General features: G+C 40.8%; 1 protein-coding gene and 1 long non-coding RNA gene across 2 annotated transcripts in view; one reads left to right on the top strand and one right to left on the bottom strand.

The window, feature by feature from the left end:
• Window positions 1-2,735: 2,735 nt before the first annotated feature.
• On the bottom strand, window positions 2,736-5,079 carry LOC137144344 (uncharacterized). The gene is made up of 2 exons (XR_010917374.1): window positions 4,720-5,079; window positions 2,736-2,993 (listed from the first exon to the last, which is right to left on the bottom strand). It is a non-coding gene; the product is annotated as an uncharacterized lncRNA (long non-coding RNA).
• Window positions 4,328-25,728, top strand: part of MTMR10 (myotubularin related protein 10) — a 57,591-nt gene continuing 36,190 nt past the window's right edge. Inside the window, exons 1-2 of the mRNA XM_067534552.1 lie at window positions 4,328-4,737; window positions 6,200-6,260. Of these exons, the coding sequence (XP_067390653.1) occupies window positions 4,468-4,737; window positions 6,200-6,260 (331 nt within the window). The 5' untranslated portion in view covers window positions 4,328-4,467. The remainder of the gene's footprint in view (window positions 4,738-6,199; window positions 6,261-25,728) is intronic.

Below are 25,728 nucleotides of genomic sequence, written 5' to 3' on the forward strand. Positions count from 1 at the left end.
ATAAAAAGTGGTTGATTCCAGAAAGGATGCAGGGTAAAAATACTGCAACAGAGATGATGACTTACGAGTGTCTTTAAAATGTCAAATAAAAACTTAGATGAGCAAGTACAGAATAAAATGTGAGGAATTGCATGCCAAGATTTAATCTAATGGTGCCTTTCTGCAAGCTGCTCCATATGCTTCAAAAAATACAGGTTTTTTCTTTTTCAAACTCTACCACAGAGCATGATGGTCATATAAAATTCTCCATTTATGTCAATTGCGTGTTTTGTCTGGATAAGGCAAGGATCAGGCCCTGAAATCTCAACTCTTAATTTTAATACTCTCAAAAACATATGGGACTATATTTTATGCCCGTGGCCCAGGTACTCTCATGCAACCCCATTAAGTTTAACAAGAACATAATTTGGCCATGGTACTAATGCTGGATGCTATGTGCATCATGTGTCCTAATCTGAGCTTTTCTGAGCAAGTCAACAAAATTTGGGTTTTGATAAAAGTAAAACTAATATTGGAAATATGTTCACAAATTAAATCTTTTTAAATTGGATAGAAATAGTCCCCTGCATAGTTTGCAACCCAAACACTACACTATAGTGCATAAGAATGAGAAAGTGACTGGTATGTTATCATTGTTCCAGCTTAATTAAAGAGTGGGAGCAGAGTAAACAAACGGCACAAACAATTAATAATAAATGTGATAATGTGGTGCAATTAGTTGTATTTTAAACATAATTACTAAGCGGTGACCCTTTAATAACACATCCAAATCCATAAGTAATAAACAAAACCAATAAATTAGAATGGCTGAGTACTCATTGTCATTGTCTAAATTACATAGCTAGGTCATCGGACTGCCCCCTGACAGCTGGCAGTTTCATCTTTATCTGCAATCTCTCTTCTCCCTCAGCCTTTTCTGATGATTGACTGGCTCTTACTATCTCAGTTTTCGGTTCCTGATCATGCATTTCCATCTAAATTGCTGGTTTTTAAAGGATGTCTTTCCACTGCAGATGCCAAGTTCATATAACTGGGTGATCACGATTACTCCCATAGCATCCATGTGTTTGCCAGCTAAACAATGTGAATATTCAGCTTCTTGCTTTCCTTCTAACCACCAAAGGCAGTATCAGAAGTTCTTTTTTTGCTTCTAAAATCAAGTGCGACAATAAACTGTGGAACCTTAAATACTTTGCATTTTCACATAAAAGATGAAACACAAAACATGGTAAAATCTGTTTCCCATTATTTTTTCCCATTGCTCCTTACTTGTCCATAAGTTGTGTCAAGCAGACACTACAGCAGACTTAACAAATTAGTAGAGTTCTTCATCCTGTGGTTGGACTCAGGCTGTTTGCATTCTGTGGGTTACTGCAGCCAAACCTAGAACAAGGATCTTCATGACAGCTCGTACTGGATGAGGCAAAAGAAATCAAACCAACTGGAGTTATGCTAAGATTCTCACCTGCCTTGAACATTGTTCTTTGCATGTCTTAACATTTTGCACCATTCCTAGATATGAATCTCAGCAGAAGATTCAAAGCAAACAAGTAGGAGATAGACTTGGCCAAAATGGGAGTTTGTGTCCGTGCTTGCTAAAAAGAAGCAAAACATGAACATTTCCCCCAAAAGGCTAATGCATAGTATGAGCTGTATGAGAATAACTTCAAACTACAAACCATATGTACCTAAAGAAACAGACACAAAACCATGATTTGCATGTTGTAGCTTTTTACAATGTACAGAAAAATACTTATTGTCATTAAACAAATATTTTCCAAAGCTGTAATTAGGTTTCTTCTCTATAACATATTGTATTAATACTTTCAACACACAAGTGATGTAGGCACATATATTTTTGTGATCAGAGGTACTGGTGAGTACCTACGTCACTTTAGGGTCTTGATTATGACCTTCACTTACTATAACTATCAGGACAAGTTAATCACAACCTCTTTTGTCTTAGCTGGTGGGTTTGTGAACCCATCCAGTTTTGCACTGAATGGGCAGTGGGGTTTTGCTGAGTGTTGTGTTGTTTGGGTAGGGAGCGTTTAAGAGGAAAGGGAGGCAGAGCAGACAAAAACGAGACTCAGAGGAAGAAAGAGAGCCAAGGAGCAGCAGCCTATAAGCCATGCCAGTGCACAGTGTGATCCTGAAGAAGCCTTGAGTCAAGTTCTGGGTCTAGTGCTACCTAACAGGTTTGGGCATGTAAACAACACTTTCTCTAATTGACAAAATGTTCAGATTGTTGGTTGAACGGGTGGTAGGGAAAGAAGTTAATCCAGAAATTATTTCAATCAATTCACATGGTGTAAAGCCTGACAGAATAACAAATAATCAGACCAGCCCACCATTTAATTTTCTTTAGCTAGAACTGATGCTGAGCTCTCACTGAAGTGAGTGTCAGTTTCCAAGTGATGCAGCATTTATGATGAATGCTCTAGTCAGGATTATTCCATCAGACATTAAAATTATTATATTTATCGTATTTGCTCACAGCCAAGTGCACAGAGAGACAAAAGAGTTTGACAGAATGAGCAGTAGATAGACTAAACCAAGAACACCTAAATTCTGTTCTTGGTCTGCTACCTCTATGCTGTGCGGCTTTGAGCATGTTATTTAACCTGTCTGTCTCATTTTCATTATCTGAAATGGATGTAATATTCACTTCATAAAGTGATTAAATAGTTAATGGTTTTTCAGCCCTCTGAAGTTGCCACACTATACATGTGCTAAGTATTACTATGTTTATAGATATATCCAACACTTTATTTTTGTAATTTTAATAATTATGCAAAATTAATACAGGCAGCTACTCCTATAAAGTACTAAAATCTCTAATGTGAAATATTTTTCTGAGCTATTTGGCTGACAAGGGAATAGGATAGTGGTTAGGCCTGCAGTGCCACACAAGTATTCTTTGAAAGTATTTTTATTCTTTTCTTGGTTGTTCTTCGTCTGTTTCACAGTTGTGTTGGAACTGATCCCAGCATCTGAAAAAGAAACAAGAAGAAGTGACCTTGAAATACCCTAATATCTCACAATAGAGTAAAAATACAGTATGATTAAACTAAACATTCATATAGAACCATATTTTCGCCACCTATACTCACATGGGGTCGTTCCTGACTCCGAGTACTCATATGGATTTAATTCAACATGACTTAACGATAATAGAATATGGCCATGGAGCCTGATTCTCATCCTACTGACAGTAATGAAAGTTTTGTCAGATAGACATATAGCAGTAGCTAGGACATTCTTGTTTCAGGTTTCTCTTTGATCCTGGTAAGATGGCATGAGAAAGGGATGGCAACAGAGGGGGGGAAAAAAGGACCATTACAGTTTTTCCAAAAGTGATGTAATTACGCCTAGAGCTGCCTGTCACAGGGAAAGGAAAAGCCTGATACTTTCCTCTGGAATGAATGCGCGCACACACAAATGCACACAGCGATGCCTAGCCAGTCAAACAAATATTGCCTATGTTGTTACTTTTGACTTCAGTGGTTATTTTTTTTTTAAATCTTGAAAGTACACTGTCCTTGACGTCAAGTCACGTTTGAAAACGGGGACTTCAGGTGCCAGATGCTGCCTCCGTCAGAGCCTAGCGGGGCAGGACTCATCCCTCTGGTCTCCCTGTCATCAATCTATTTGATGCCACTTCCATGCCGGTGGCACTGCAGCCATGAGGCCCGTCGCCCCACCCAACGGCCCACGATTTCGAAGCCAGGCCTGACGCCCTCCAAAAGCCCAAGTGGCGGGTCCGAGGCCAGCTCCGGGCACGCGCAGGCCTCTTGTGGCAGCAGCGGCGTGTCCAGCGAACCTGGAGAGGTGCAGGCAGGACGGCGGTGCCTCTGGCGCCAGGCTCGCGCCCTGGGGCTGCCGGGGCGTTACGGAGCCTGGCCCAGGGCATGGAGCTGGGGCAAAACCAGAGCTGGCAGTGGAGCGCAGCAGCTGCCCCAAGAGCACAGGCCCGGGGCAGCTGCCCCTTCCCTGGGGGGAAGCCAGGCTCAGGGGACGGGCATCGCCTAGCCCGCAGCCAGGCTCAGGGGACGGGGATCATCGAGCTCCCACCTCAGGGCTGCGGCTTGGCAGATGTCCCTGGGCCTGGAACGGCCCCGCCCCGCCCCGCCCCGCCCGTGGTCACCGGGCCCCGCCCGAGGCAGCCCCTGACCCCGTGACGAGGCAGGCGAGGCCGGGCTGCCCGCAGAGCGGGAGCGGGGGTGGGGCGGGGGGAACGGCTCTAGGGGCGGCCGCTTGGCCCTTCCGCGCTGCCGTACACATTCATCCAGCCGCCTCGCCTCCAACATGGCCGCCCGGCCCCCCGCCGCCGGGGCCCCGTAGGGCCGTCGTTGCTGCCTGTTGCGGCGGCAGGGAGTTGCTAGGGCGGGGAGGCTCGCGGGCCCCTCACGCGCCCCCCCCCTCGCCCGCCCGCCGGGGAGGGAGCAGCGGGGCTGACGGGGCTCCATGAGGGGCCGGGGCAGCCCCAGGCCGGACCTGCCCAGCCGGCTGGCTCCTCCCTTGGGGAAGTGGGGCCGCCTCCGTCCAGTGCCGCCGCCGCGGAGCTCCAGAGCGGCGCCGGCAGCCTGCAGCCCTGGGCCGCGGGGGAAGCTCGGGCAGGACTGGACAACTCAGGGGGGCGCCCCGCCGCCTTGCCTCCCGCCGGGGGCAGCCGCGATGTTTTCCCTCAAGCCAACCAAACCCACCTTCAAGTCCTACCTTCTGCCGCTGCCGCAGGTAACAGCCCTCCGGGTCCATTGCCCAGCCCGACCCGGCCCGGCGGAGCGCCCGCGAGTTGGGGCTGGGCCCGGGGCAGAGCTTCCCCTTGGGCCGCGTCCCCCTGAGCAAAGCTCTTCCCCGAGGCTTCGCCCCGGGCTTCCCGTCAGCAACGTTTGCCAGCCTGGGAACGGCTCTCGGGGGGTTCACACGGCACCTGCGCCGGGGAGACACCCCGGCCGTGCGGGGAAAACGTCCCGCGGGCAGAGCAGCCGCCGAGGGAAGGCAGCATCGCTGGAACGGGCCGGGCTGTGGGCGTCGTTGACCCCTTTTTGTCTAGGTCTCGCTCTGCCGTCAGGCCCAACTGTATTGAAATCGCTTGCTCTGAAATTAGGGACAAGCCACAACTTTTTACCAAACACAGTCACGAGCTAATTAAAGTGTGTCCACCTAATGGAAGTTAGCGCTAACTGCCAATGTGTGAATGGCTTTCCCTTCCTTTCCTTTCCTTTCCTTTCCACTGTGATTCCCTGCTAGACCCTTGTTTTCGCAGTAGGCAAATGTTGGGTTCCTTTAAAGAGAAAACATACGTGCTTGTCCCTTATATGCAAGTTAAGCAGCTGCAATAGTCATTAAACTTATCATCACTAGCTAGATATCAAAAGCTGACCAACAAGAAAATAGTATGTTTCAGTAAACTATTATGAACAGGTTCTAATCTATGTTTACTTCAGTGTTAGTTTCTGCACTGCACCAAACAATGAGTGATTTTTAAATCTAGATTTATGGGGTGGGACTTAATAGTTGAAAAATTGGATACGGTGTCATATTAACATCTGTGGCCAAATATAGAAAACTGGATATCTTTTCACATTTTCCCAGTGTAGTAGAAATGTCAGTGGAAAAAATGTTTGCAGTGTTCTGTTTGTTTTTGGGGTTTTTTCTGGGTAGGGCATCCCTGTCTCCGTGGGAAATGTAAATAATTACGTTGTGTCAACTGAGGTTTTCTGTATCTGTTTAATGGTAAGGTGTGTGTTGGGTTTTTTAAGATCTGGAATTTAAAAATAAAAAAGGATTATAAGATACTTTTTAAAAATAAAAACCACACACCATAGAATTTAGGCATTGATCTTATACATCTTTCTACTCAGATAGATGGTTATACATGCGTGAAGCCTTGTTTAAATCACTGGGCGTCTGTGCAGGCACATGGATCCATCTGCATATATCTTATTGCAGGACACCGCTTTAGGACACTAGACTTACTTATGTGCTTAAGTTAACACACTATGAATAGCCCCATTAAAGTCGATGGAGTGTGTAATATTAAATGTGTACATAACTCTCTGCACAATCGGGACCTGAGATTTAAGACTCAAAAAGTTTTAAACTAAAAAAGTTGTCCAAATAAAATCAGAAAATCATGTATATTTTTAATTTTATGAATAGTTTACTTTTTTGTGGTGTTGCTATTGTGTTTCAGGTTGAAGACAAAATAATCCCAGAACCCAAGATTAAAAAACTGGAACCAGTACTTTTGCCAGGTAAACGTTAATCAACGATTTGACAGTTGTCTACATAGATTGTTCTGTCTGTTTTTTTGTTTGTTTGTTAATGCCTTCTATTCACTCTGGTAGTATTTGTAGGATTAGCAGCATGCATATAACTCCATTTCTATCTACTTTTTGACTAATACTAATATTTATTCTACCTTTAATGTAGTAATTAAGGAGTGCAGCTTGTAACTCAATAAGACAATCTACTGACTTTTGTCTGAGAGAGATTCTAATTTTGTTTAGTTGTTGACTCTTGAAACTAACTAAACATAGGTAGGCATTTGTTTTGTTACTCATGCCTTGATATTTACTTGCTTATCTGGAAGTGGTAGTCACAGTAATTTGATAGCCATGGTGACAGTGTTTAAGGGTTTCTCTTTTTGGATGATCAGATTTAGTGTCCGATTCTGTATTTGGATCCACATGGGCAGACCTTTGCACCTGTGCTTAGTCCTGCCTGCATGACCTGGGTTGCAGCCCTTCATTCCTTTTCTCTTCCTGAATATCCATTATCTGATTCTAAGCTTTTTGAACCTGAGAAATAGTTTGAAATTCTAATCCATAATAATACTATTTCAAATGAGTGTGAGTGAAGTTCTGGAATAGCCTTCCAAAGGGAGAAGTGGGGGCAAAAAACCTAGCTGGCTTCAAAACTGAGCTTGATAAATTTATGGAGGAGATGATATGATGGGAATTAACTGATCTTTGACTACTTGTGGTAAATATGCCAATGGTCTGTGATGGGACATTTGATGGGGTGGGTTCTTAGTTACTACAGAGAATTCTTTCTTGGGTGTCTGGCTGGTGAGTCTTGCCCATGTGCTCAGGGTTTAGCTGGATTGCCATATTTGGGGTTGGGAAGGAATTTTCCCCCAGGGCAGATTGGCAGAGGCACTGGAGGTTTTTCGCTTCCTCTGTAGCATGAGGCACAGCTCACTTGCTGATGGATTCTCTGTACCTTGAAGTCTTTAAACAATGATTTGAGGACTTCAATAACTCAGTCATAGGTCAGGGGTCTATTACAGGAGTGGGTGGGTGAGGTTCTGTGGCCTGCATTGTGCAGGAGGTCAGACTGGATGATCATATTGGTCCTCCTGACCTCAGAGTCTATTATGAGTCTGAGTCTATAAGGAAGGAATAGTTTTTTGTCATTCTTCATAATCAGTAGTTTATATCACAATCCAAGATGTATGACTGCTTGTACCACTTTTTATTAAGAAAATAAAACTTTTGATTTAGCTGTATTACTGCCGAGAAATGTGTAATTGTAAAATCTTGATCTGACATTAAAAATTCCATCAGCCTACTATACTATAGATGTTACTCAAATCACAAACTATTCATTACTAATTAGAGCAGTAAGTATGGTGGTCGATTGCAAACATTGCTTGTTTGCTTTTGAGGGATTATTTTTGCTAGAACATATCTAAGTGGCGTATCTATTTTAAATATAGATAAGAAAAATAGATGATCTAAAGTATCACTTATTTTAGTGGGACATTATCGTGGTTAAAGAATATTTAGATAAGTCAGATGTATTCAAGTTAGCAGGGCCTGATAAAATTAATCCTAGGGTACTTAAGGAACTAGCTGAAGCAATCTTGGAGCCCTTAGCGATTATCTTTGAACTCCTGGAGGACAGTAGAGGTCCCTGGAGAAGGGCAAACATAATGCCTATCTTTAAAAAGGAAAACAAAGGGGACCCAGAGAATTATAGACTAGTCAGCCTGTCTTCAATACCTGGAAAGATATTGGAGCAAATTATTAAACAATCAATTTGTAAGCATCTAGAGGATAATGGGATTATAAGGAATAGTCAGCGTAGATTTGTCCAAAACAAATCATGCCAAACCAATTTAATTTCCTTTGTTGATAGGGTTACCGACCTAGTGGACGGGAGAAGCAGTAGACACGATATACCTTGATTTTAGTAAGGCTTTTTTTTTTTACATAGTTCCACATGACATTCTCATAAGCAATCTAGTGAAATGTAGTCTAGATGAAATTACTATCAGATGGGTGCACAACTGGTTGAAAGACCATACTCAGAGTAGTTATGAATGGTTTGCTGTCAAATTGGAAAGGTATATCTAGTGGGGTCCCTTAATATTTTCATTAATGACTTGGATAATGGAGTAGAGTAGATTTCTTATAAAATCTGCAGATGACACCAAGCTGGGATGCAAGGATTTTGGAGGACAGGTTTAAAATTCAAAATGACCTTAACAAATTGGAGGATTGGTCTGAATTCAACAAGATGAAATTTAATAAAGAGAAGTGCAAAATACTTCACTTAAGAAGGAAAAATAAAATGCACAACTACAAAATGAGGAATAACTATCTAGGGGGTGGTACTGCTGCGAAGGATCTGGGCATTATAGTGGACCACAAACTGAATGAGTCGTCAATATGTTGCAGCTACAAAAAAAGCTAATATGATTCTGGGGTATATTAAAAGGAGTGTTGTATGTTGTATGTCACAGGAGGTAATTGTCCCACTCTATTCTGTGCTAGTCAGGCCTCAGCTGGAGTACTGTGTCCAATTCTGGGCACCACAATTTAGGAAGTATGTGGACAAATTGGAAAGAGTCCAGAGGAGAGCAACAAAAATGATAAAAGGTTTAGAAAACTTGACCGATGAGGAAAGTTTACAAAAAAACAAACAAACCAAAAAAAAACTTGGAATGTTTAGTCTTGGAAAAAGGAAGACTGAGGGGGCAACCTGATGAGTCTTCCAATATGTAAGCATCTATTGTAAAGAGGATGGTGATCGGTTGTTCTCCATGTCCATTTAAGATAGCACAAGAAATGGTGGTCATAAGCTTCACTGAGGTAGATTTAGGTTAGATATTAGGAAAAATAACACTATAACACTAGGCAAGCTCTGGAATAGGCTTCCAAGGGAAGTTGTGGGGAGTCCCCATCATTGGAAGCTTTTTAAAATAAGTTGGAGAAACACCGGCCAGGGATGATGTAGGTTTACTTGGTCCTGCCACAGCGCAGGGGGTTGGATTAGATGACTTTTTGAGTTCTCTTCCAGCCCTACATTTTTATGATTATCATTACAACCCTCCAAGTGAACAATAGAATTAATAAGTAACTGTTCCACGTGTCTACGTTAATTATTCACCTGCTTACTACCTGGCATTTGACTATTGTTAATCATCAAGCAGTATTAACTACTGCATGCTGTGATGTATTGAGATAAAGTTCAATGAGCTCAAATTGTGAGGAGTGGGGAAAATTTTTTGGTTAGAGTTCAGTATCTTATTTTTAGCTGAATGAATAAATACTGATTGACTGCATCATCTTATGAAAGAAAGTATAGGATCTTGTTTTGGGTCTTATAAAACCTAGATACAATGCAAACAGCAAAGATTGTTGTTTATCTGTAGAAAACAGTTAAAAGTTCTTTGTTATTCAACATCTTCATGTTACATTACAGTAACAAACAATGAAAATGTAGGGTTGGTTTGTTTAAGGACAAATTCAGTTTATGTTTTTTCCATGGGGGAATAGGCTTTTGTGTACTCTGAATTGTTGAGAATTTTGCCTGCTCATTCCCATTACTGCTATTCTTTCCTGAGGTCACTATCCTTCTGCATTAAAAGCATTTTTTCAGGAAATCACTTATACCTTGTTAAAACTGTTCTGTAATTGGTCTGAGCTAATTTCAAATTAGTACCCCAGCATGGTGTGAGGGCAGAGAAGTGTAGTGTTATGAGTAAGACATTGAACTGGAACTCAACACATGCACTCTGTTCTGCTAGAGGTGTTGACTTCTCCATGAGACATAAAACCAAGTTTGTGGCCAAATTCAAACTTGTTTAATTACATTCTGCTTTACTTGCATTCCCCTTGCAATCAATGAATGTGGTATTCTTCATTTCCTGACAATAATTGTTATATAATGTTGCCTGTGCTGTTTAAAAAAGTCACTGTATGTTACCCCAGGGGAGCTGAATTTCAGGGGTTGAAGGCTGATGTATAGTTAGTAAGTTGTTTTAGAATCCTTTGATATGAAACTATATACATACGGGTAATTATTAATCTCAGTAATTCTGACAACTGCAAATAGCTGGTGTCTCAAACTGTTAATTCCTAAAATATAATAGTTTTGAGAAAGCAGTTGACTTAGCAGAAACTAGAATCCAAAGCTAGAAGTTTGGTGAAATACTCATCCTGTCTTCAAACTTTTTTTGGGGGGGGGAGTCGGGGAGAGTCGAGGGAAGATGGAGTGCCATGACTGGACTGCAGTATTGCCAACCTCAAGCATTCAAAAATCATGAGATGTTGTTAAAAAATAAATCAACTGAGTCTCTAGAATTCACATTTTTCATCTTTTATTCTGCCACCAGGAGGCTTGCCCTTTTTGTTTTGAAATGAAAACTCAGAATTTAGTGTAATCGCATGACTTCAGGAAGGTGGAGGGAGCGCTAAGAAAAAATATCATGAGTTTTGCAGTTAAAACCGGGAGAGCTGTTACACTGAGACTGTAGTAGTAGATAGTGGAAAACTAATCATTTTATGGCCTCAGAGTGTTTTCATTCTCATATTAAGTTTTAAAGTTTCTTCATGTGTAATTGTATTCAGAATTAAAATCTGTTTTCTTTTACCTTCCCCTATGTTCTTCAAATCCTGTTTCTTGATCAAGAATGCTTGCCACAATTGTTTGGAGCACTGGCCTCAGCAACAGTTTCTCCTCCTTTTGTTTTATTAGTTTATTGCTCTGTCTGAACAGGTTACATTTTAAACATTTTTAATAAGCAAAGTAGAGAAACAGCAAGTAGTCTGGCAAGTAGTCCCTGGTGTAACATACCCAGTTAATAGGATATTAGCTGGCTTCCTTTTAAAGAGTTGTAGTTATGACTAATGATTTTACAAATTGTATATTAGAGTAAAACTTGTGTGTGAGTTTTCTGCTTACAAGCAATCGTCAGGGAATTAGTTACACTAGTTGCTGTTCCACTAAGAAACTCTATAGCATTTTTTAAATTGTATAGTATATGAAATGTGTCCTGAGTGTTATACCAACTGTCTTATGTTTAGATAAATTATCAGCCACACTGTGCAACAGAACAATGCAAGCTGACAATAGACCTCAGTGGATTTTTAAAAAAAGTTTTGATTCATATTTATACCCAGGACCTTTCTTTCTGCTCCCATCTAGTCTGTTCTATATTTTGCGTAAAGTCTAAATCATGGTATAGCGTTTCGCCAGGATGCAGGCAAATGGATACATGTTCCTGTGCTGTTTGTTCATCTTCCATTTGTGACTCCACTTCTTAATGGTAAAATTAAAAATACTGTGTAGATCAGGGGTGGCCAACCATTCAGGGACGAAGAGCCGCAAAGAGCCACATTTACCTTTTCAGTTTCCCCTTGTCTCTTACCCTCCCCCTGAAAATTCGCACTGATCTGTCAATTTCGGTGGCCCCTTGTCAAAGTGAAATTGACAAGCTCTGGTCTCTTACCCTCTGCTGAAAAGCCTGTCAATTTCAAAGAGCGGCATGCAAAGAGCCCTGAGCCACATTTGTATGACCAAAGAGCCGCATGCGGCTCGTGAGCCGTGGGTTGGCCACCCCTGGTGTGGATGAAGATTTTAAATCTTTCTTTTGTAGACAATATCATACCTAATTTTGAAACTATAATATCCAAGTTGTGCTTTCTGGAGGAGTACTTAATGAAAACCAAGGTCCTCTTCTGTTTTTACAGGAGGTAAAATTACATCTTAAAGGCAGCACTATGGTCTATCCAAATGGTGAGATACATACTTACTGCGCACATAGCTCTGTTCATCTGCACATCTCACAGTGCTTTATAAAAAGGGGGTAAGATTTATTATCCCAACTTTTCAGATGGGAAAACTGAAGCTCAGATAGAAGTAGTGACTTACCCAAAGACATGCAGCAGGTCAATGGGAGAAGCAGGAATCTGAGAGTTTACAAAACATGTGGCTTTTCTCATGTTTTGGAAGTCTTAGAGCTCCCCTTTCAAGGGAATGACCTATCTTACAGTTTCAGTACATTAAAGAAAGTTTCTGAAGCCCATGCCTATTCCCTGGCATGCAACCCTGAACACCTTCCTGATTCAGCCAAGCTCTCCTGGTGTGGAAAGTAAAACAGATTACAGATGTCCTGCTCAGTAGTTGCCATTCATGTCTATACAGCTGCTGATCTCTAACCCCTCCACTGGATGCTGAATCAAGGATTATGGCAGTGTTGGAACACTGGAGAGTCATGTGAATGAAAGCTTTCTGCTTTCAGACTTGGGTGCGAGATTCCACCATGTGAGTGAAAACTGATGAAAGTGAAGATAGACCATCTCATAGACCTAGCTGACAATTCTGAAATTGAGCTGTTTGATGGGGAAGGTAGGCCCCTCAGGGCTAAAGATCTCCATCCTAGGGCAGTGAAGATGTAGAGGTTATGAGCAAATGTACAATCCCCCAGGATTCCCATCCACAAACCATTTTAGCCTCTCAGTCGTCTTTTTTGGTCCCCACCCACCCCTTTGCAGAACTTAGAGAAGTCTCAGAAGCACAGTAGCTTTGACTGGAGTGAGCGTAGGGCAGGACAAACAACTTCCTGCTGCCCCATGCAGTCCCTTAATTCACATTAGCTCGTCACTTCTTTCAGTAGCTCCACTGGTAGGACTGGTCAGAAATTTTCCATCAGAATTTTTTTTCAATGGAAAGTTGGGCTTTCAATAAAAACAATTTTTGCAGAACATGTCTTTCTGTAGAAAACTTTGACTAATAATATCCAGCTCTTACATAGATGTAAGAGTGCTTTACAAAGAATGTCAGTATCATGATTCCCTTTTTATGTATGTTTTCCACGTGTGGAGGGAAACCATTTTCCACCCAGCTCTATCTGCTGGTCTAGAGCCACTCTTCTGTATCAGCCTGACCATCTTTTGAATTGAGCTGGCGTAGTCTCTCTGTGTAGGGACATATGGGGCTAATAAGTTCCTTTAAAATCATAGGAGAGAGGGTCAGGCTTTGGTCCATACTGCAAAAAACTAAATGGATCAGTGGAGGTTTATGTGCTGATTTCTGTCACCCTCTAATTGTGCTTAAAATCTGACTAATTTAAGTAGCAGTTGTCTGTAATAAAATAAAATTGTGATGGAAATTCTGAGTTCCTCAGCTAAAAAGGAAGTTTAGTTTCTGGATCCTTTTTTGTCACTCATATATAGAGGGGGAGGAGGAACAGTGTCTGTATTTTGTGTGGTTACCAACATCTACAATTAGTCTACAGTCTACAATTAACTATTAAGAAACACATTCTTTATAGTGAAGTGAAAATGAACATTTCTCTATTTAAGAGGAGCAGCACCATTTTTTCACTTAGGCACTATATATCCATATCTGTAATAATTCCTTTAAAATGTTGCTTCTATATAATAATCTGCTGCCAGGTAAATGAACAAAACTTAATAACTGGCTTCTAGAAATGTGCCTTCATAATAATCTAGCTAAGGAAGGCTGTTTAGCTTGCCTTTTATTTAAAAAAAAATTATAGAGTATAAATTAAGTAAAACAAATTAGGTAGCACTTGAATTTTTCCAGAACCTGTCTGTATCAGTGCTATAAAGGGTGTGGTAATAGTACTGGTTAGACAACTCTGCTACAGGAGGAGGAAGAAAGGGGGGGGGCAGGCCTTTTTGACTCATCTGTTGGTCCAGGATCAGACCCCAAAAACACAGCATAGAAGTCAATAGCAAAATTCCCACTGACTTCACTGGTACAGGATGAAACCTTTAGTAAGTTTGTAGTCTGGTTGTCACATGGCTGACTCCACAAGCTATTCATGTTCACACAGACACATGGTTTATAACCAAGTGAGTGTACCATGTTTTTGAGCCTGTCTGTTAGTGGATCTATGCCATGATTCTTCGACACAGAACTGTTCTTCAGCTGTGTTGGTGGTAATGCCTAACCCTGCTTCTTTAAGTGAGCTAAATAGTCTGGCTTCAGAAGTCTCTTATACAGGAGGACATCCCAAAGTTTAGTACCATGTGAAAGACACACAGTCACTTGTTCTTTGGTCCTGACAGCTGAAGCATTATGGTATTATTGCCCATGTTTTCTAGAATGCACTGGCGAGTATGCTGAATACATACACGTAATAGTATAAGGTAATGGTTTTGGATCACGTTTCCCATGGTTTTGGGAAATGTGCTATTTTGTGGATGAGCTTAAACTATGCTGCTTATGTAACCATGTCAGCTGAGCATGCCAGAGTCTGGTTACACTTAATATACTGTGATTTTATTCTTTGTACAGAGACCCTTGTATGTTATAGATCCTTTGCATTTGGCCTTATGTGGGTTTTTTATTGTAAATGGAAAGCAAATAAAATGTTGTGGTACTGAGGGCCTGCTTCTGCTTTCACTTCGCTGTTCAGGTAGTGTAAAACTAGCGAGAGCAGACGCAGCTCCTAAGACTACAGAGAACTCTCCTTAGCAAAACAGAAAAATTTTAATGTAAGCTCATCTTTGTACCCAGATGTATTGTCACTCAATTATTTGATAGCTTTCCTCAGTTCTCACTTGGAAAGCACTCTGTGGAAAAGTAGATATACACATACACTTTCAAACCTTGCAGCTATTGGCTTTTATCCCACCCTTTGTTTGTACAGTCTTCCCATAATCCCTCTTTTGTACATGTGTGATTGCAGTGGTTGAAATGTGCAGTACATCTTCAACAAGGGCTGCTGTTTTAATGTCACTTGAAAGAAAGCAGATTTATGTAGTAGGGCTTGTGCTATGTGTGATAGGTGACTTCTTTAAATGTAGTACTCATTTCATAGCTGTGTATTTAATGACTACATCAAAAAAAGAAGAAATGAAACATGAACATTTAAATGTGGGTGCTTTTTTGCTTTGAGTTAGTATATTTAACTTCAAACATACTTTTTAATACAAATGTGAAGGACACCAGTAAATTCAATATAATGGATTGTTATTTACTTGAAAATGTACAGAAGTTTCTATAGCATAATCAGACTTTTTAGCTAGTGTACCCTCCCAACAGGTAACATTTTTATTAAAGGGAAGCTTCTGATATCCTGATACTACTGAGAATCTGGGTGTGACAAGTTGGCCTCTCCTGGGGCAGCCTCCAGAATAAAGTCACAGCGTGACTGGTGTACCTTCCTCAGTTTTCCCTTCAGTGGTTCCCACATAAGTCCATAAAGGCTTTCCAAGTGTGTATGAATAGCCCTTGCTGGGCTCTCCTTTTACAAAAGAAATCCCCATGCACATAAACAATAACAGAAGTTCCACAAACATAATCCAGAGTTCACCAGAATAGTCTAAATCAATGATGCTCCGACTCCAGTGGTTCACAAGCCAAATCAGCAATCAACAATACCCAAAAGAGCCACAGTAGTGTAAATTCATTGTTTCATTTACTAGAGTACTATATATTCATAGTTAAACAGTTTGATGGGAAATATTTTGGTTTTTATATATACATTATTTTTATATATATATAATATATATGTAACACACGTTCTCACAGCAAAAAGACTGAACAAGTAGTATTTTTATCAACTACAGTTGGTTATAACATAGTAAAAGCATCCTGATTGGTTAGTAATTAAATCACACAGTGTTCTAATATCATGTGCTGCAAAGAACCACAGGAGATGCATTAAAGAGCCACTTGCAGCTCTTGAGCTTCAGTCTGAGTATCACTGGTCTAAATGGTACATTCAGTCTTCAAGTTCCAAGAAGGCAATAAGGGCACACTGTTGACTCATATTCAGCTTTTTGTCCACTGTAACCCCCAGGTCCTTTTCTGCAGAACTGCTGCCTAGCCAGTTGGTCCCCAGTCTGTAGCAGTGCATGGGATTCTTCCGTCCTAATTTTAGGACTCTGCACTTGTCCTTGCTGAACCATATCAGGGTTTTGTCTTGTTTTTTTTTTTTTTTTTTTTGGCCCAATCTTTCAATTTGTCCAGGTCACTCTGTATTCTATCCCTACCCTCCATGGTATCCATCACTCCCCCGGCTCAGGGTGTGGTGCAATCCACCCCATTCTCTAGATCATTAATGAAGATGCTGACAAAACCGACCCCAACACTGACCCATGGGGCCCTTTGCTTGTTACTGCTAACTAGACATCGAGCCGTTGATCACTATCAGTTGAGCCCGATGATCTAGCCAGCTTTCTATTCATCTTATGGACCATTCATCCAACCCATATTTCTTTAATTTACTGATAAGAATATTGTGGGAGACTGTATCAAAAGCTTTGCTAATGTCAAGCATATCTTGTGCACTGCTTTCCCCACATCTACAGAGCCAGTCACCTTTTCATAGAAGGCAGTCAGGTTGGTCAGGTATGACTTGCCCTTGGTGAATTCATGCTGACTGTTCCTGATCACCTTCCTCTCTTCCAAGTGCCTCAAAATGGATTCCTTGAGGACCTGCTTCATGATTTTTCCAGGGACTGAGGTGAGGCTATCCAGTCCGTAACTCTCTGGTTCCTCCTCCTTCTCTGTTTTGAAGATGGGCACTATATTTGCCTTTTCCAATCATCCGGGACCTCCTCCAATTGCCATGAGTTTTCAGAGATAATGGCCAGTGTCTGCAATCACAGCAGCCTACTCCCACAGATGCATTGCATCTGGCCACTTGGACTTGTGCATGTCCAGCTGTATCTGTCATATAGGACAATGCTTTCTTTCCCATTATTTTATTATATGATTCTAAATCTACATCCACAAAGATGATTTTCCAGATATAATTTACTGCCTCATAATTATATTTTAATCTTTTCTAGTTCTCTTTCACTTAACTCTTTTATCCACATTCAAACCCAAAGAGCATGAGGGAGTGTATCGGGTCAGGCTGCATTTCGTCCACTTAATTCCCAACATTCTTCATATATTTTTCCAGTGTTCTTATCTTTGCTATTTCCCTTGACTTCAGACCAAACTGTCAGATCTAACACTTTCACTCTTAAATTGACAGACATTTCTCCAACATCTACCCAGATTACACACACTGGTGTTAGAAATGCATCACATGCAATTCATACTGCCAGCTCAGGCTGTCCGGGCTTTCCCATTTATATGGCCTGGATGCCCACTCTTAAAACTCAGAAGGCAGCTGAGGAGTCACAAGTAGACTGGCCCCATTAAAAGGAAGCGGGATCCAGTGCATCTGTGACTACTGGGCTAAGATCTGTTAAATATTTTATGATTTTTTTTCCCTGCCTAATTCTATTTTGACTGTGTTATACAGCCGCCTGGAAGTCAAACAGCTAAAAGAGGTATTGGGTGTTGAACTTTGATTGTGTGTCCTGAGGTAAAGGCTGAATTTTGCTATGATGCAGCCTTAAAAATTGCCACCCTAAAATTAAAACTCCTTCCTGTGTCTAGTGTCCTCCCTCTCCTTCAGATTTCTTGTTTAAAACCCATGGCTCTTGTTTAATAAATAGTATGATCTCATTAGTTTTCTGCCACATTGCAACCACTTCTTCCATAATTTATATTGTATTTTGTCTGTTAGATTGTAAGTATCTTAGAATAGAGGATATTTGATCTTAAAAGTAGCACTGTTTGAATATGTTATAAGTAACATCTAACAACTGAAAGAAAATTGACTTTAAATTTGCTTTCTGTATGGTCCATTTAACTGTTTCACAAATATAGTCCAATTAAATAGGCTTACATTCCACAATGCAGTTCACTAGCACAGGCCCCCTGTGGCCAAGTGGTATCCCATTAACTTTTTAGTTAGACATTAGATCACATTCCAGGATTAGAATCTTAGTCCTTCGTCTACCCCTTTTTAAAATAATAATTGAAAATAACTTGTGATGGTAAAACTATCAGTTAGCAGGAGGAGTTCAGCACAGGTGTAGCAGCTGACACTGTTTTTTAACTTCATTTTTGAAGTCCATATCATGCAAGTGTGTGGAGTTCTGTTCACCATTGCAGAAATTACTGGATTTTTATTTGGAAAATATTTGAAATAATTTTCTGAAGTTTTTCTTTTTGCACTGTATTTGATCTTATGCAAAGGATAATACATTGCTAATATGTTGTAAGAGCTCGCAACAATTCCCTTATAAAAAAAAAAAAAAAAAAAAAACCTTTAAAAACTACTTCATGAGTTCACAAGTAGAATCTCATCAGAACTTCAAAGGGAAAAAATTAAGTCACTACTGAGCATGCTGAATAGAAGATTCCTTTAGAAGTGGATTAGAGGAAATTTACATTTAAATGCTTAGAGCATGCTAATAAACCCAGACTATTTTAGTATTCTACTTTCCAGCAAGGAACTAGAAAAAGGCAGTTAATGATTGAAGGTGCTTGAAGACTTCAGTTTAGCTTCATAATTAAGTTACTGAATACTTCACTTTCTTACATAAGAAATTGTTCAGTTTAAATTTGTCTTCAGATCCATGTATATTTTGCCCATTATGTTTGTAACAAATATAAACTATTATGCTAGTTAAAAAATCTTGTTAAACATACCCGTCTAAATATGCTATTGCACTACCAGGATACTGACGCATACATACTTTAATTGCTAAATAGTAATTGAAATTAGCTTTTGATTTATTTTATAATGTGAACTTTTCAAGATACCATTCAGTCCTTCCATAGAAGTTATTTTGCCATTTTAATAGAAATGTAAGGCATGAGAGGTCATCTAGTCCAGCCTCCAGCAGTTTGGCAGGACCAGGTATACCTAGACTATCCTTGACTGGTGTTAGTCTAACTGGTTCTTAAAAATCTCCAGTGACAGGGATTCCACAGCCTCCCTTGGAAGCCAGTTTCAGTGTTTAGCTATCCTTAGGGTTAGAAAGATTTTCCTAATATCTAACCTAAACCACCCTCACTGCAGATTAAGCTGATTAGATCTTGTCCTATCTTCAATGGACATGGAGAACAATTGATCACAATATTTTTTATAACAGCCCTTAACATATTGGAAGACTGTTGAGAAAAGAAGCCTGTGAGTGGACTTAAGTGTAAACATGCCCCATTTTATTAACCATACGTCATAGTTCAGGTTTTCCAGACATTTTATCATTTATTGTTGCTCTCCTCTGGATTTTTTCCAGTTTATCTACATCTTTCTTAAAGCATGAACTAGACCCAGAACTGGGCACAGTACTCTTGCTGAGGCCTCCCCAGTGCTGAGTAAAGCAGGACAGTTACTGCCCTTGTCTTACATATGATGCTCCTATTAATACACCCTGGAGTGGTATCAGCCATTTTCACAACTGTATCACATCGTTGGTTCATATTCAGTTTGTGATCCACTGTGACCTCCAGATCCTTTTCTGCAGCACTGCTGCCTAGCTAGTAATTCCCCATTTTGTGTTTGTACATTTGATTTTTTTCCAAGTACTTTGCATTTTTGTGTTAATTGAATTTCATCTTGTTGATTTCAGACCACTCTCCTATTTATCAAGATCATTTTGAATTTTAATCCTGTCCTTCAAAGTATTTTCAATCCCTCACAGCTTGATATCTCCAGGTTTTATAAGCATACTCTGGCTTCCATGATCCAATTCATTAATGAGAATATCGAAAAGTTCCAGGCCCAGCAAAGACCCCATGTGGGACCCCACTAGATATGGTCCCCCCGCTTTGACAGCAAGCCAATAATAACTGTTCTTTGAGTATGTTCTTTCAAACAATTGTGCACCCACCTTATAGTAATTTCATCTAGACCACATTTGTCTCGTTTGCTTATGAGACAGTCATGAGGGATTGTCTCAAAAGCCTTACAAAAATGACTGTGTATCATATCTGTTGCTCCTCCTCCCCTTCCATCCACTAGTCCAGTAACATTTTCAAAGAAGGAAATTAGGCTGGTTTGGCATGACTTGAATTTTGTTAGGCCCTGACAACTTGAATGTATTTAACTTCTCTAAATAATCTTTAACCTGTCTCTTCCCTGTTCTGACTTGTTTCTTTCTCCCTCATTGTTAAACCTCTGGTCACAATTAACCTTTTTAGTGAAGATTTAAGCAAAACAGGCATTAAACACCTCCGCTTTCTGGATGTCCTCCGTTATTAGCCCTCCATCTCAGCTAAATAGAGGACCTGTACTTCACTTTCTCTTGATCCTAATGTGTTCATAAAATCTTCTGATTGTCTTTTGTGTCCTTTGCTAGGTGCAGTTCATTTTGTTCTTTAGCCTTTCTGATTTTGTCCTTACAGGACTGCACAATTCTTTTGTATTCATCTTTAGCAATTTGTCCATGTTTCCACTTTTTGTATGGTTCCTTTTTTGATCAGCTGTACTTCATATCTCAATTCTCCTTGTGTTTTATAATGTAGATGATATCTCCCCAGCTGGCAGATATTATTCCTGGCTGAAGGTAAAATGACTGCCCCTGAAAAACTTGTTTTACTATAGAGAGGAGAGGATTTGGGGGCATGAAATTTATTAGTAGGATTGTTTTTTTTGTTTTTGTTGAATTCAGTAATTGTAGTCTGTGTATAGCTTAGGTCTGGGAGTTAGCTGATCCAAGATCTGTTACTGTTTGTCACAAACTTTCCGTGCACATGAGAAAAGTTGATAAATCTCACTATGCTCCAGTACTGCCATCAGGAAAATAGAAACTATGCCTACCACTCCGGGGTGATTGTGAGACTTTGTTTGTAAGGTCCTTTGAGAACTCCAGTGAAAGGCATAATGTACGTGCAGAATGATGGTACTAAGCAAGTAGTCAGGCATGCCCTTTACACAATGAAACTGCTTCCGCATTCCAGAAGTAGTTTCAGATCTGTTTAATACATGATGAAATAGACACAGTATTGTTCATTCTGAAACTAAGATCATGGACCTGAACTACAATCAGGAAAATTCAGTTCATACATCTATATCTAGTTGTTTTTTTTTTAAATATATCCCCATTTCTGTCCTCCCAGGCCAGTAGAACCGTTAGAAATTGGTTTAGATAGAACTATGTTTAATGGCTATATAAAGGAGGCCTTGGTGATTGCTGTAGTGAGCAGTCAGAGGTCTAGAATGTATTTGGTTGTCTCTCTTCTCTACCTGCTCAACATATTCCTTGAGCTGCCAGCCATAAAACAGCACCCTAAAATCTCATGCATCAAAATTGTAAAAATAACATATAGGGGTATGTCTATACTGACAGTGGCAAAGTCGCTGCTGCCAGATCGATCTTTCTGGATCGATTGAGTGGTCAGTGTAGACCCGCTCAATCGATCAGGAAGTCAACTGAGTAAGACCACCCCCTCAAGTAGCGTAGTGCTATGTCGAGAGGAACACAGTTCCCGTCGGTGCAGTGCAGTGAAGACACCGCACAGAAGTGAAGTACAGCAGTCGACGGGAGTTATGCAAGCTACTTTGTGCAGCTTGTGTAACTCCTGTTGACTGATGCCGAATTGCCAGGTCAGTGTAGACCAGGGCTAAGATATTGGTATATGAATAAGAAGACCTCTTATTGCCCTTCAAGAGTCAATGCCTGAACATTAGGGTTGATTATGGAAGCTTTAAGGATTCAAAGTCAGATGCAACAAACCCCAACTACTAATCTTGTTACAATCCTAATTCCAACAGTTCTCACCCAGTTCATTTAAATCCTATGAAATTGACCAAGTCGAAAGTTTGCCCTATTAAACATTGGCCATATTGTCAAAAATGACAATATATGTACAAAACTGGTTGAGGAAATCTCCATATAATTTATGGATAGTGTTAATTCTTTCAAATGAATATTGTAAAGATAGCAACATCTAAAGCCCTTGGCCCACAAGCACAATAGTAGAGCTGAAGTCCTTGCTGATGAACTACAGGAGTTTTGCCACAGGGAGCCTTGGTGATGTCTTTCTCTCTGCCTGTTTTTAGGCCACCTTGCTATGATGGGAAGGGGAAGGAAAAGGGCAACATTTGGAGCTGAAGACTGGAGACCCAAACTGGGTTTAAAACACCTTTCTCATCCAGCAGAATCCTCCTGTAGTTTGCTGGCAAGGAGTCCAATTCAGACAAACCAGAGGAACTTTATTACACTGTCAACCATCCCTTGAGGTCTTCTCAAAGTCCCTTACAGCCAATGGTGTTGTATTAATTTTGATGGAATAAGTAGGCCCAGAGAGTCAAAGGTGATAACAGTTTTAAACAAGGTTTGGGGTTTCTAGTACAGAGACTTAGGATGCTTAGGACCATGGCAAACACCTTTAAAAATCTTTGTAACCTTTTAATAAAGATATAGACAAAGAAAAACAGATCAAGCATTTGAAAGACGAAGTATTAAGTATGGTTTTCATTTGAACATCCCGTGTTCCCTTTTCCTTTAGCTAGAGACTTTTAGAAGGAAAGTCCCTGTGTGACAGCTTTTTAGATGGCAATAACTGTCTTATTTTGGGGGGAGGAGGGAGAAAAATAGTAGTTGAAATTGGAGCTGTTGTTGCTGCTGCTGTTTACAGTCCAATTCTGTTTCCAAAAATAACAAAATAAGAGAGGTGGGGGGAAAAGCAAAGATATAAAATGTGACTTCTGTCTTGTGTTGACCCTCACTTGCAGCTTCAGCCTCACTGCTGGTTTTATTAGCCATGCTGGCAAACTTGTACCAGCATTGGGTTGTTTAGGGCATTGCTATAATCTGCCTCTTTGATCGCAGACTCACTGCAGTGTTGCAAAATATGCACTTTTGGCCAGCCTGACCAAATTCTCCTTAGGTAAAAGGCAAAAGGCCAGACTAGGAAAGAGAAGAAATAGTGTGAGAAAGGAAACACATCTAGGGGTGGGAGTCCAATATCTGGGATTTAGCTAGAGTAGGTGGAGGTGGCGATAATATCTGGGTCCATCTCTCTCTATCCCGATCTTGTCAGGATAACTCTCTGGATCAGGATAGTGAAGGTCCAGTAACGTCACAGTGGATTCTGGGTTCCAGGAGACAGCTGGGATGGTAGCCATGATGAATAACTGCAATCTTCCTCTGTTTTCCACATCTAAGGTCATCTTCCCCACCCATCCTCTGCACTTAGGAGGCTCATTGATTTTTCCCCTTGAAAAGCAAAGTTGCCTTCTATACCAAAAGGGATACAATTTGGTCATGGATTCTGTGACCTAAATGGACCTCTGTGACTTCTTTGGCTTCAATTTCAGCTGCACGACAGAGTTGGAGTTGTCAGCTCCCACAGCAGCAGTCAGTGCCACTCCCTCCTCTCCACCCCCCCCCCCCAACAGGTTGTGAGCGTCTGTTAATTTTTGTTTATTGCATGCAATCTGTCCTTGACTCTTACTAAAAGTAACTGTGACAAAATCTTAACCTTACCTGTAAGCAACTATGGTCTCTCCATGAGCGATCACCTTACAAGCAAAAATATGAAGGCAAGGTCCCTGCCACAAGTCTCATAGACTCTAAGGTCAGAAGGGACCAATATGATCATCCAGTCTGACCTCCTGCACAGTGCAGGCCACAGAACCTCACCCACCCACTCCTGTAATAAACCTCTAACCTATGACTGAGTTACTGAAGTCCTCAAATCATGGTTTAAAGTCTTCAAGGTTCAGAGACTCCACCAGCAAGTGAGCCATGTGCCATGCTATGGAGGAAGGCGAAAAACCCCCAGAGCTTTTGCCAATCTGCCCTGGGGGAAAATTCCTTCCCGACCCCAGATATGGCGATCAATTAAACCCTGAGCATGTTAGCAAGACTCACCAGCCAGACATCTAAAGAAAGAAAGAATTCTCTGTATTAACTCAGAACTCACCCCATCTAACATCCCTTCACAGGCCATTGGCATATCCACCACCAGTAGTCAAAGATCAGTCAATTGCCAAATTAGGCTGTCCCATCATACCATCTCCTCCATAAATTTATCAAACTCAGTTTTGAAGCCAGCTAGGTTTTTTGCCCCCACTGCTCCCCTTGGAAGGCTATTCCAGAACTTCACTCCTCTGATGGTTAGAAACCTGCATCTAATTTCAAGTCTAAACTTCCTGATGGCCACTTTATATGCATTAGTTCTTGTGTCCACATTGGCGCTGAACTTAAATAATTCCTTTCCCTCCCTGGTATTTATTTATCCCTCTGATGTATTTATAGAGAGCAATCATATCTCCCCTTAGCCTTCTTTTGGTTAGGCTAAACAAGCCAAGCTCTTTGAGCCTCCTCTCTTAAGGCAGGTTTTCCATTCCACGGATCATCTTAGTAGCCCTTCTCTGCATCTGTTCCAGTTTGACTTCATCTTTCTTAAACATGGGGGACAGAACTGCACACAATATTCAAGATGAGGTCTCACCAGCATCTTGTATAACGGCACTAACACCTCCCTATCTCTACTGGAAATACCTCGTCTGATGCAGCCAAGGACCGCATTAGCTTTTTTTCACGGCCACATCACATTGACGGCTCATAGTCATCCAGTGTTCAGCCAATACACCCCAGGTCCTTCTCCTCCTCCGTCACTTCCCACTGATGCATCCCCAGCTTATAGCAGTAATTCTTATTAGCCCCTAAATGCATGACCTTGCACTTACCACTATTAAATTTCATTCTATTACTCCAGTTTACAAGGTCATCCAGATTTTCCTCTATGATATCCCGATCCTTCTCTGTATTGGCAATACCTCCCAACTTTGTGACATCCTCAAACTTTATTAGCACATTCCCACTTTTTGTGCCAAGGACAGTAATAAAAAGGTTAAATAAGATTGATCCCAAGACTGATCCCTGAGGAACTCCACTAGTAACCTCCCTGCAGCATGACAGTTCACTTTTCAGTATGACCCGTTGTTGTCTCCCCACTAACCAGTTCCTTTTCCACCTTTCAATTTTCATATTAATCCCCATCTTTTCCAATTTAACTAATAATTCCCCATGTGTAACCATATCAATGCCTTACTGAAATCTAGGTAAATTAGATCCACTGCATTCCTGTTATCTAAAAAATCTGTTATCTTCTCAAAAAAGGAGATCAGGTTGGTTTGGCATGATGTACCTTTTGAAAGCCATGTTGTATTTTATCTTAATTACCATTGACCTTGATGTCCTTAACTACTTTCTCTTTCAAAAAATTTTTTCCAAGACCTTGCATACTACTGAAATCAAATTAACTGGCCTGTAGTTACCTGGATCACTTCTTTCCGTTTCTTAAAAATAGAAACTATGTTAGCAACCCTCCAGTCATACGGCACAGCCCCTAAGTTTACAGATTCATTAAAAATCCTTGCTAATAGGTTTGCAGTTTCATATGCTAGTTCCTTTAATATTCTTGGATGGAGATGATCCGGTCCCCCTGATTTAGTCCCATTAAGCTGTTCAAGTTTGGCTTCTATCTCGGATGTGGTAATTTCTACCTCCATATTCTCATTCCCATTAGCCACCCTACCACTATTCCCAAGCTCATCATTAGCCTCATAAATACTTTGCCTCCATTTTTAGTTTAGCTATTCGGCCATGCCTAGATTATCCTTAACCTCCACCCCATCCTCAGTGCTTAGTG

This window comes from Emydura macquarii, unplaced genomic scaffold (assembly GCF_026122565.2).
Source record: "Emydura macquarii macquarii isolate MOO-44397 ecotype Brisbane River unplaced genomic scaffold, CSIRO-AGI_Emac_v2 contig_3451, whole genome shotgun sequence".
In the NCBI taxonomy this organism is placed as follows: domain Eukaryota; kingdom Metazoa; phylum Chordata; order Testudines; family Chelidae; genus Emydura; species Emydura macquarii.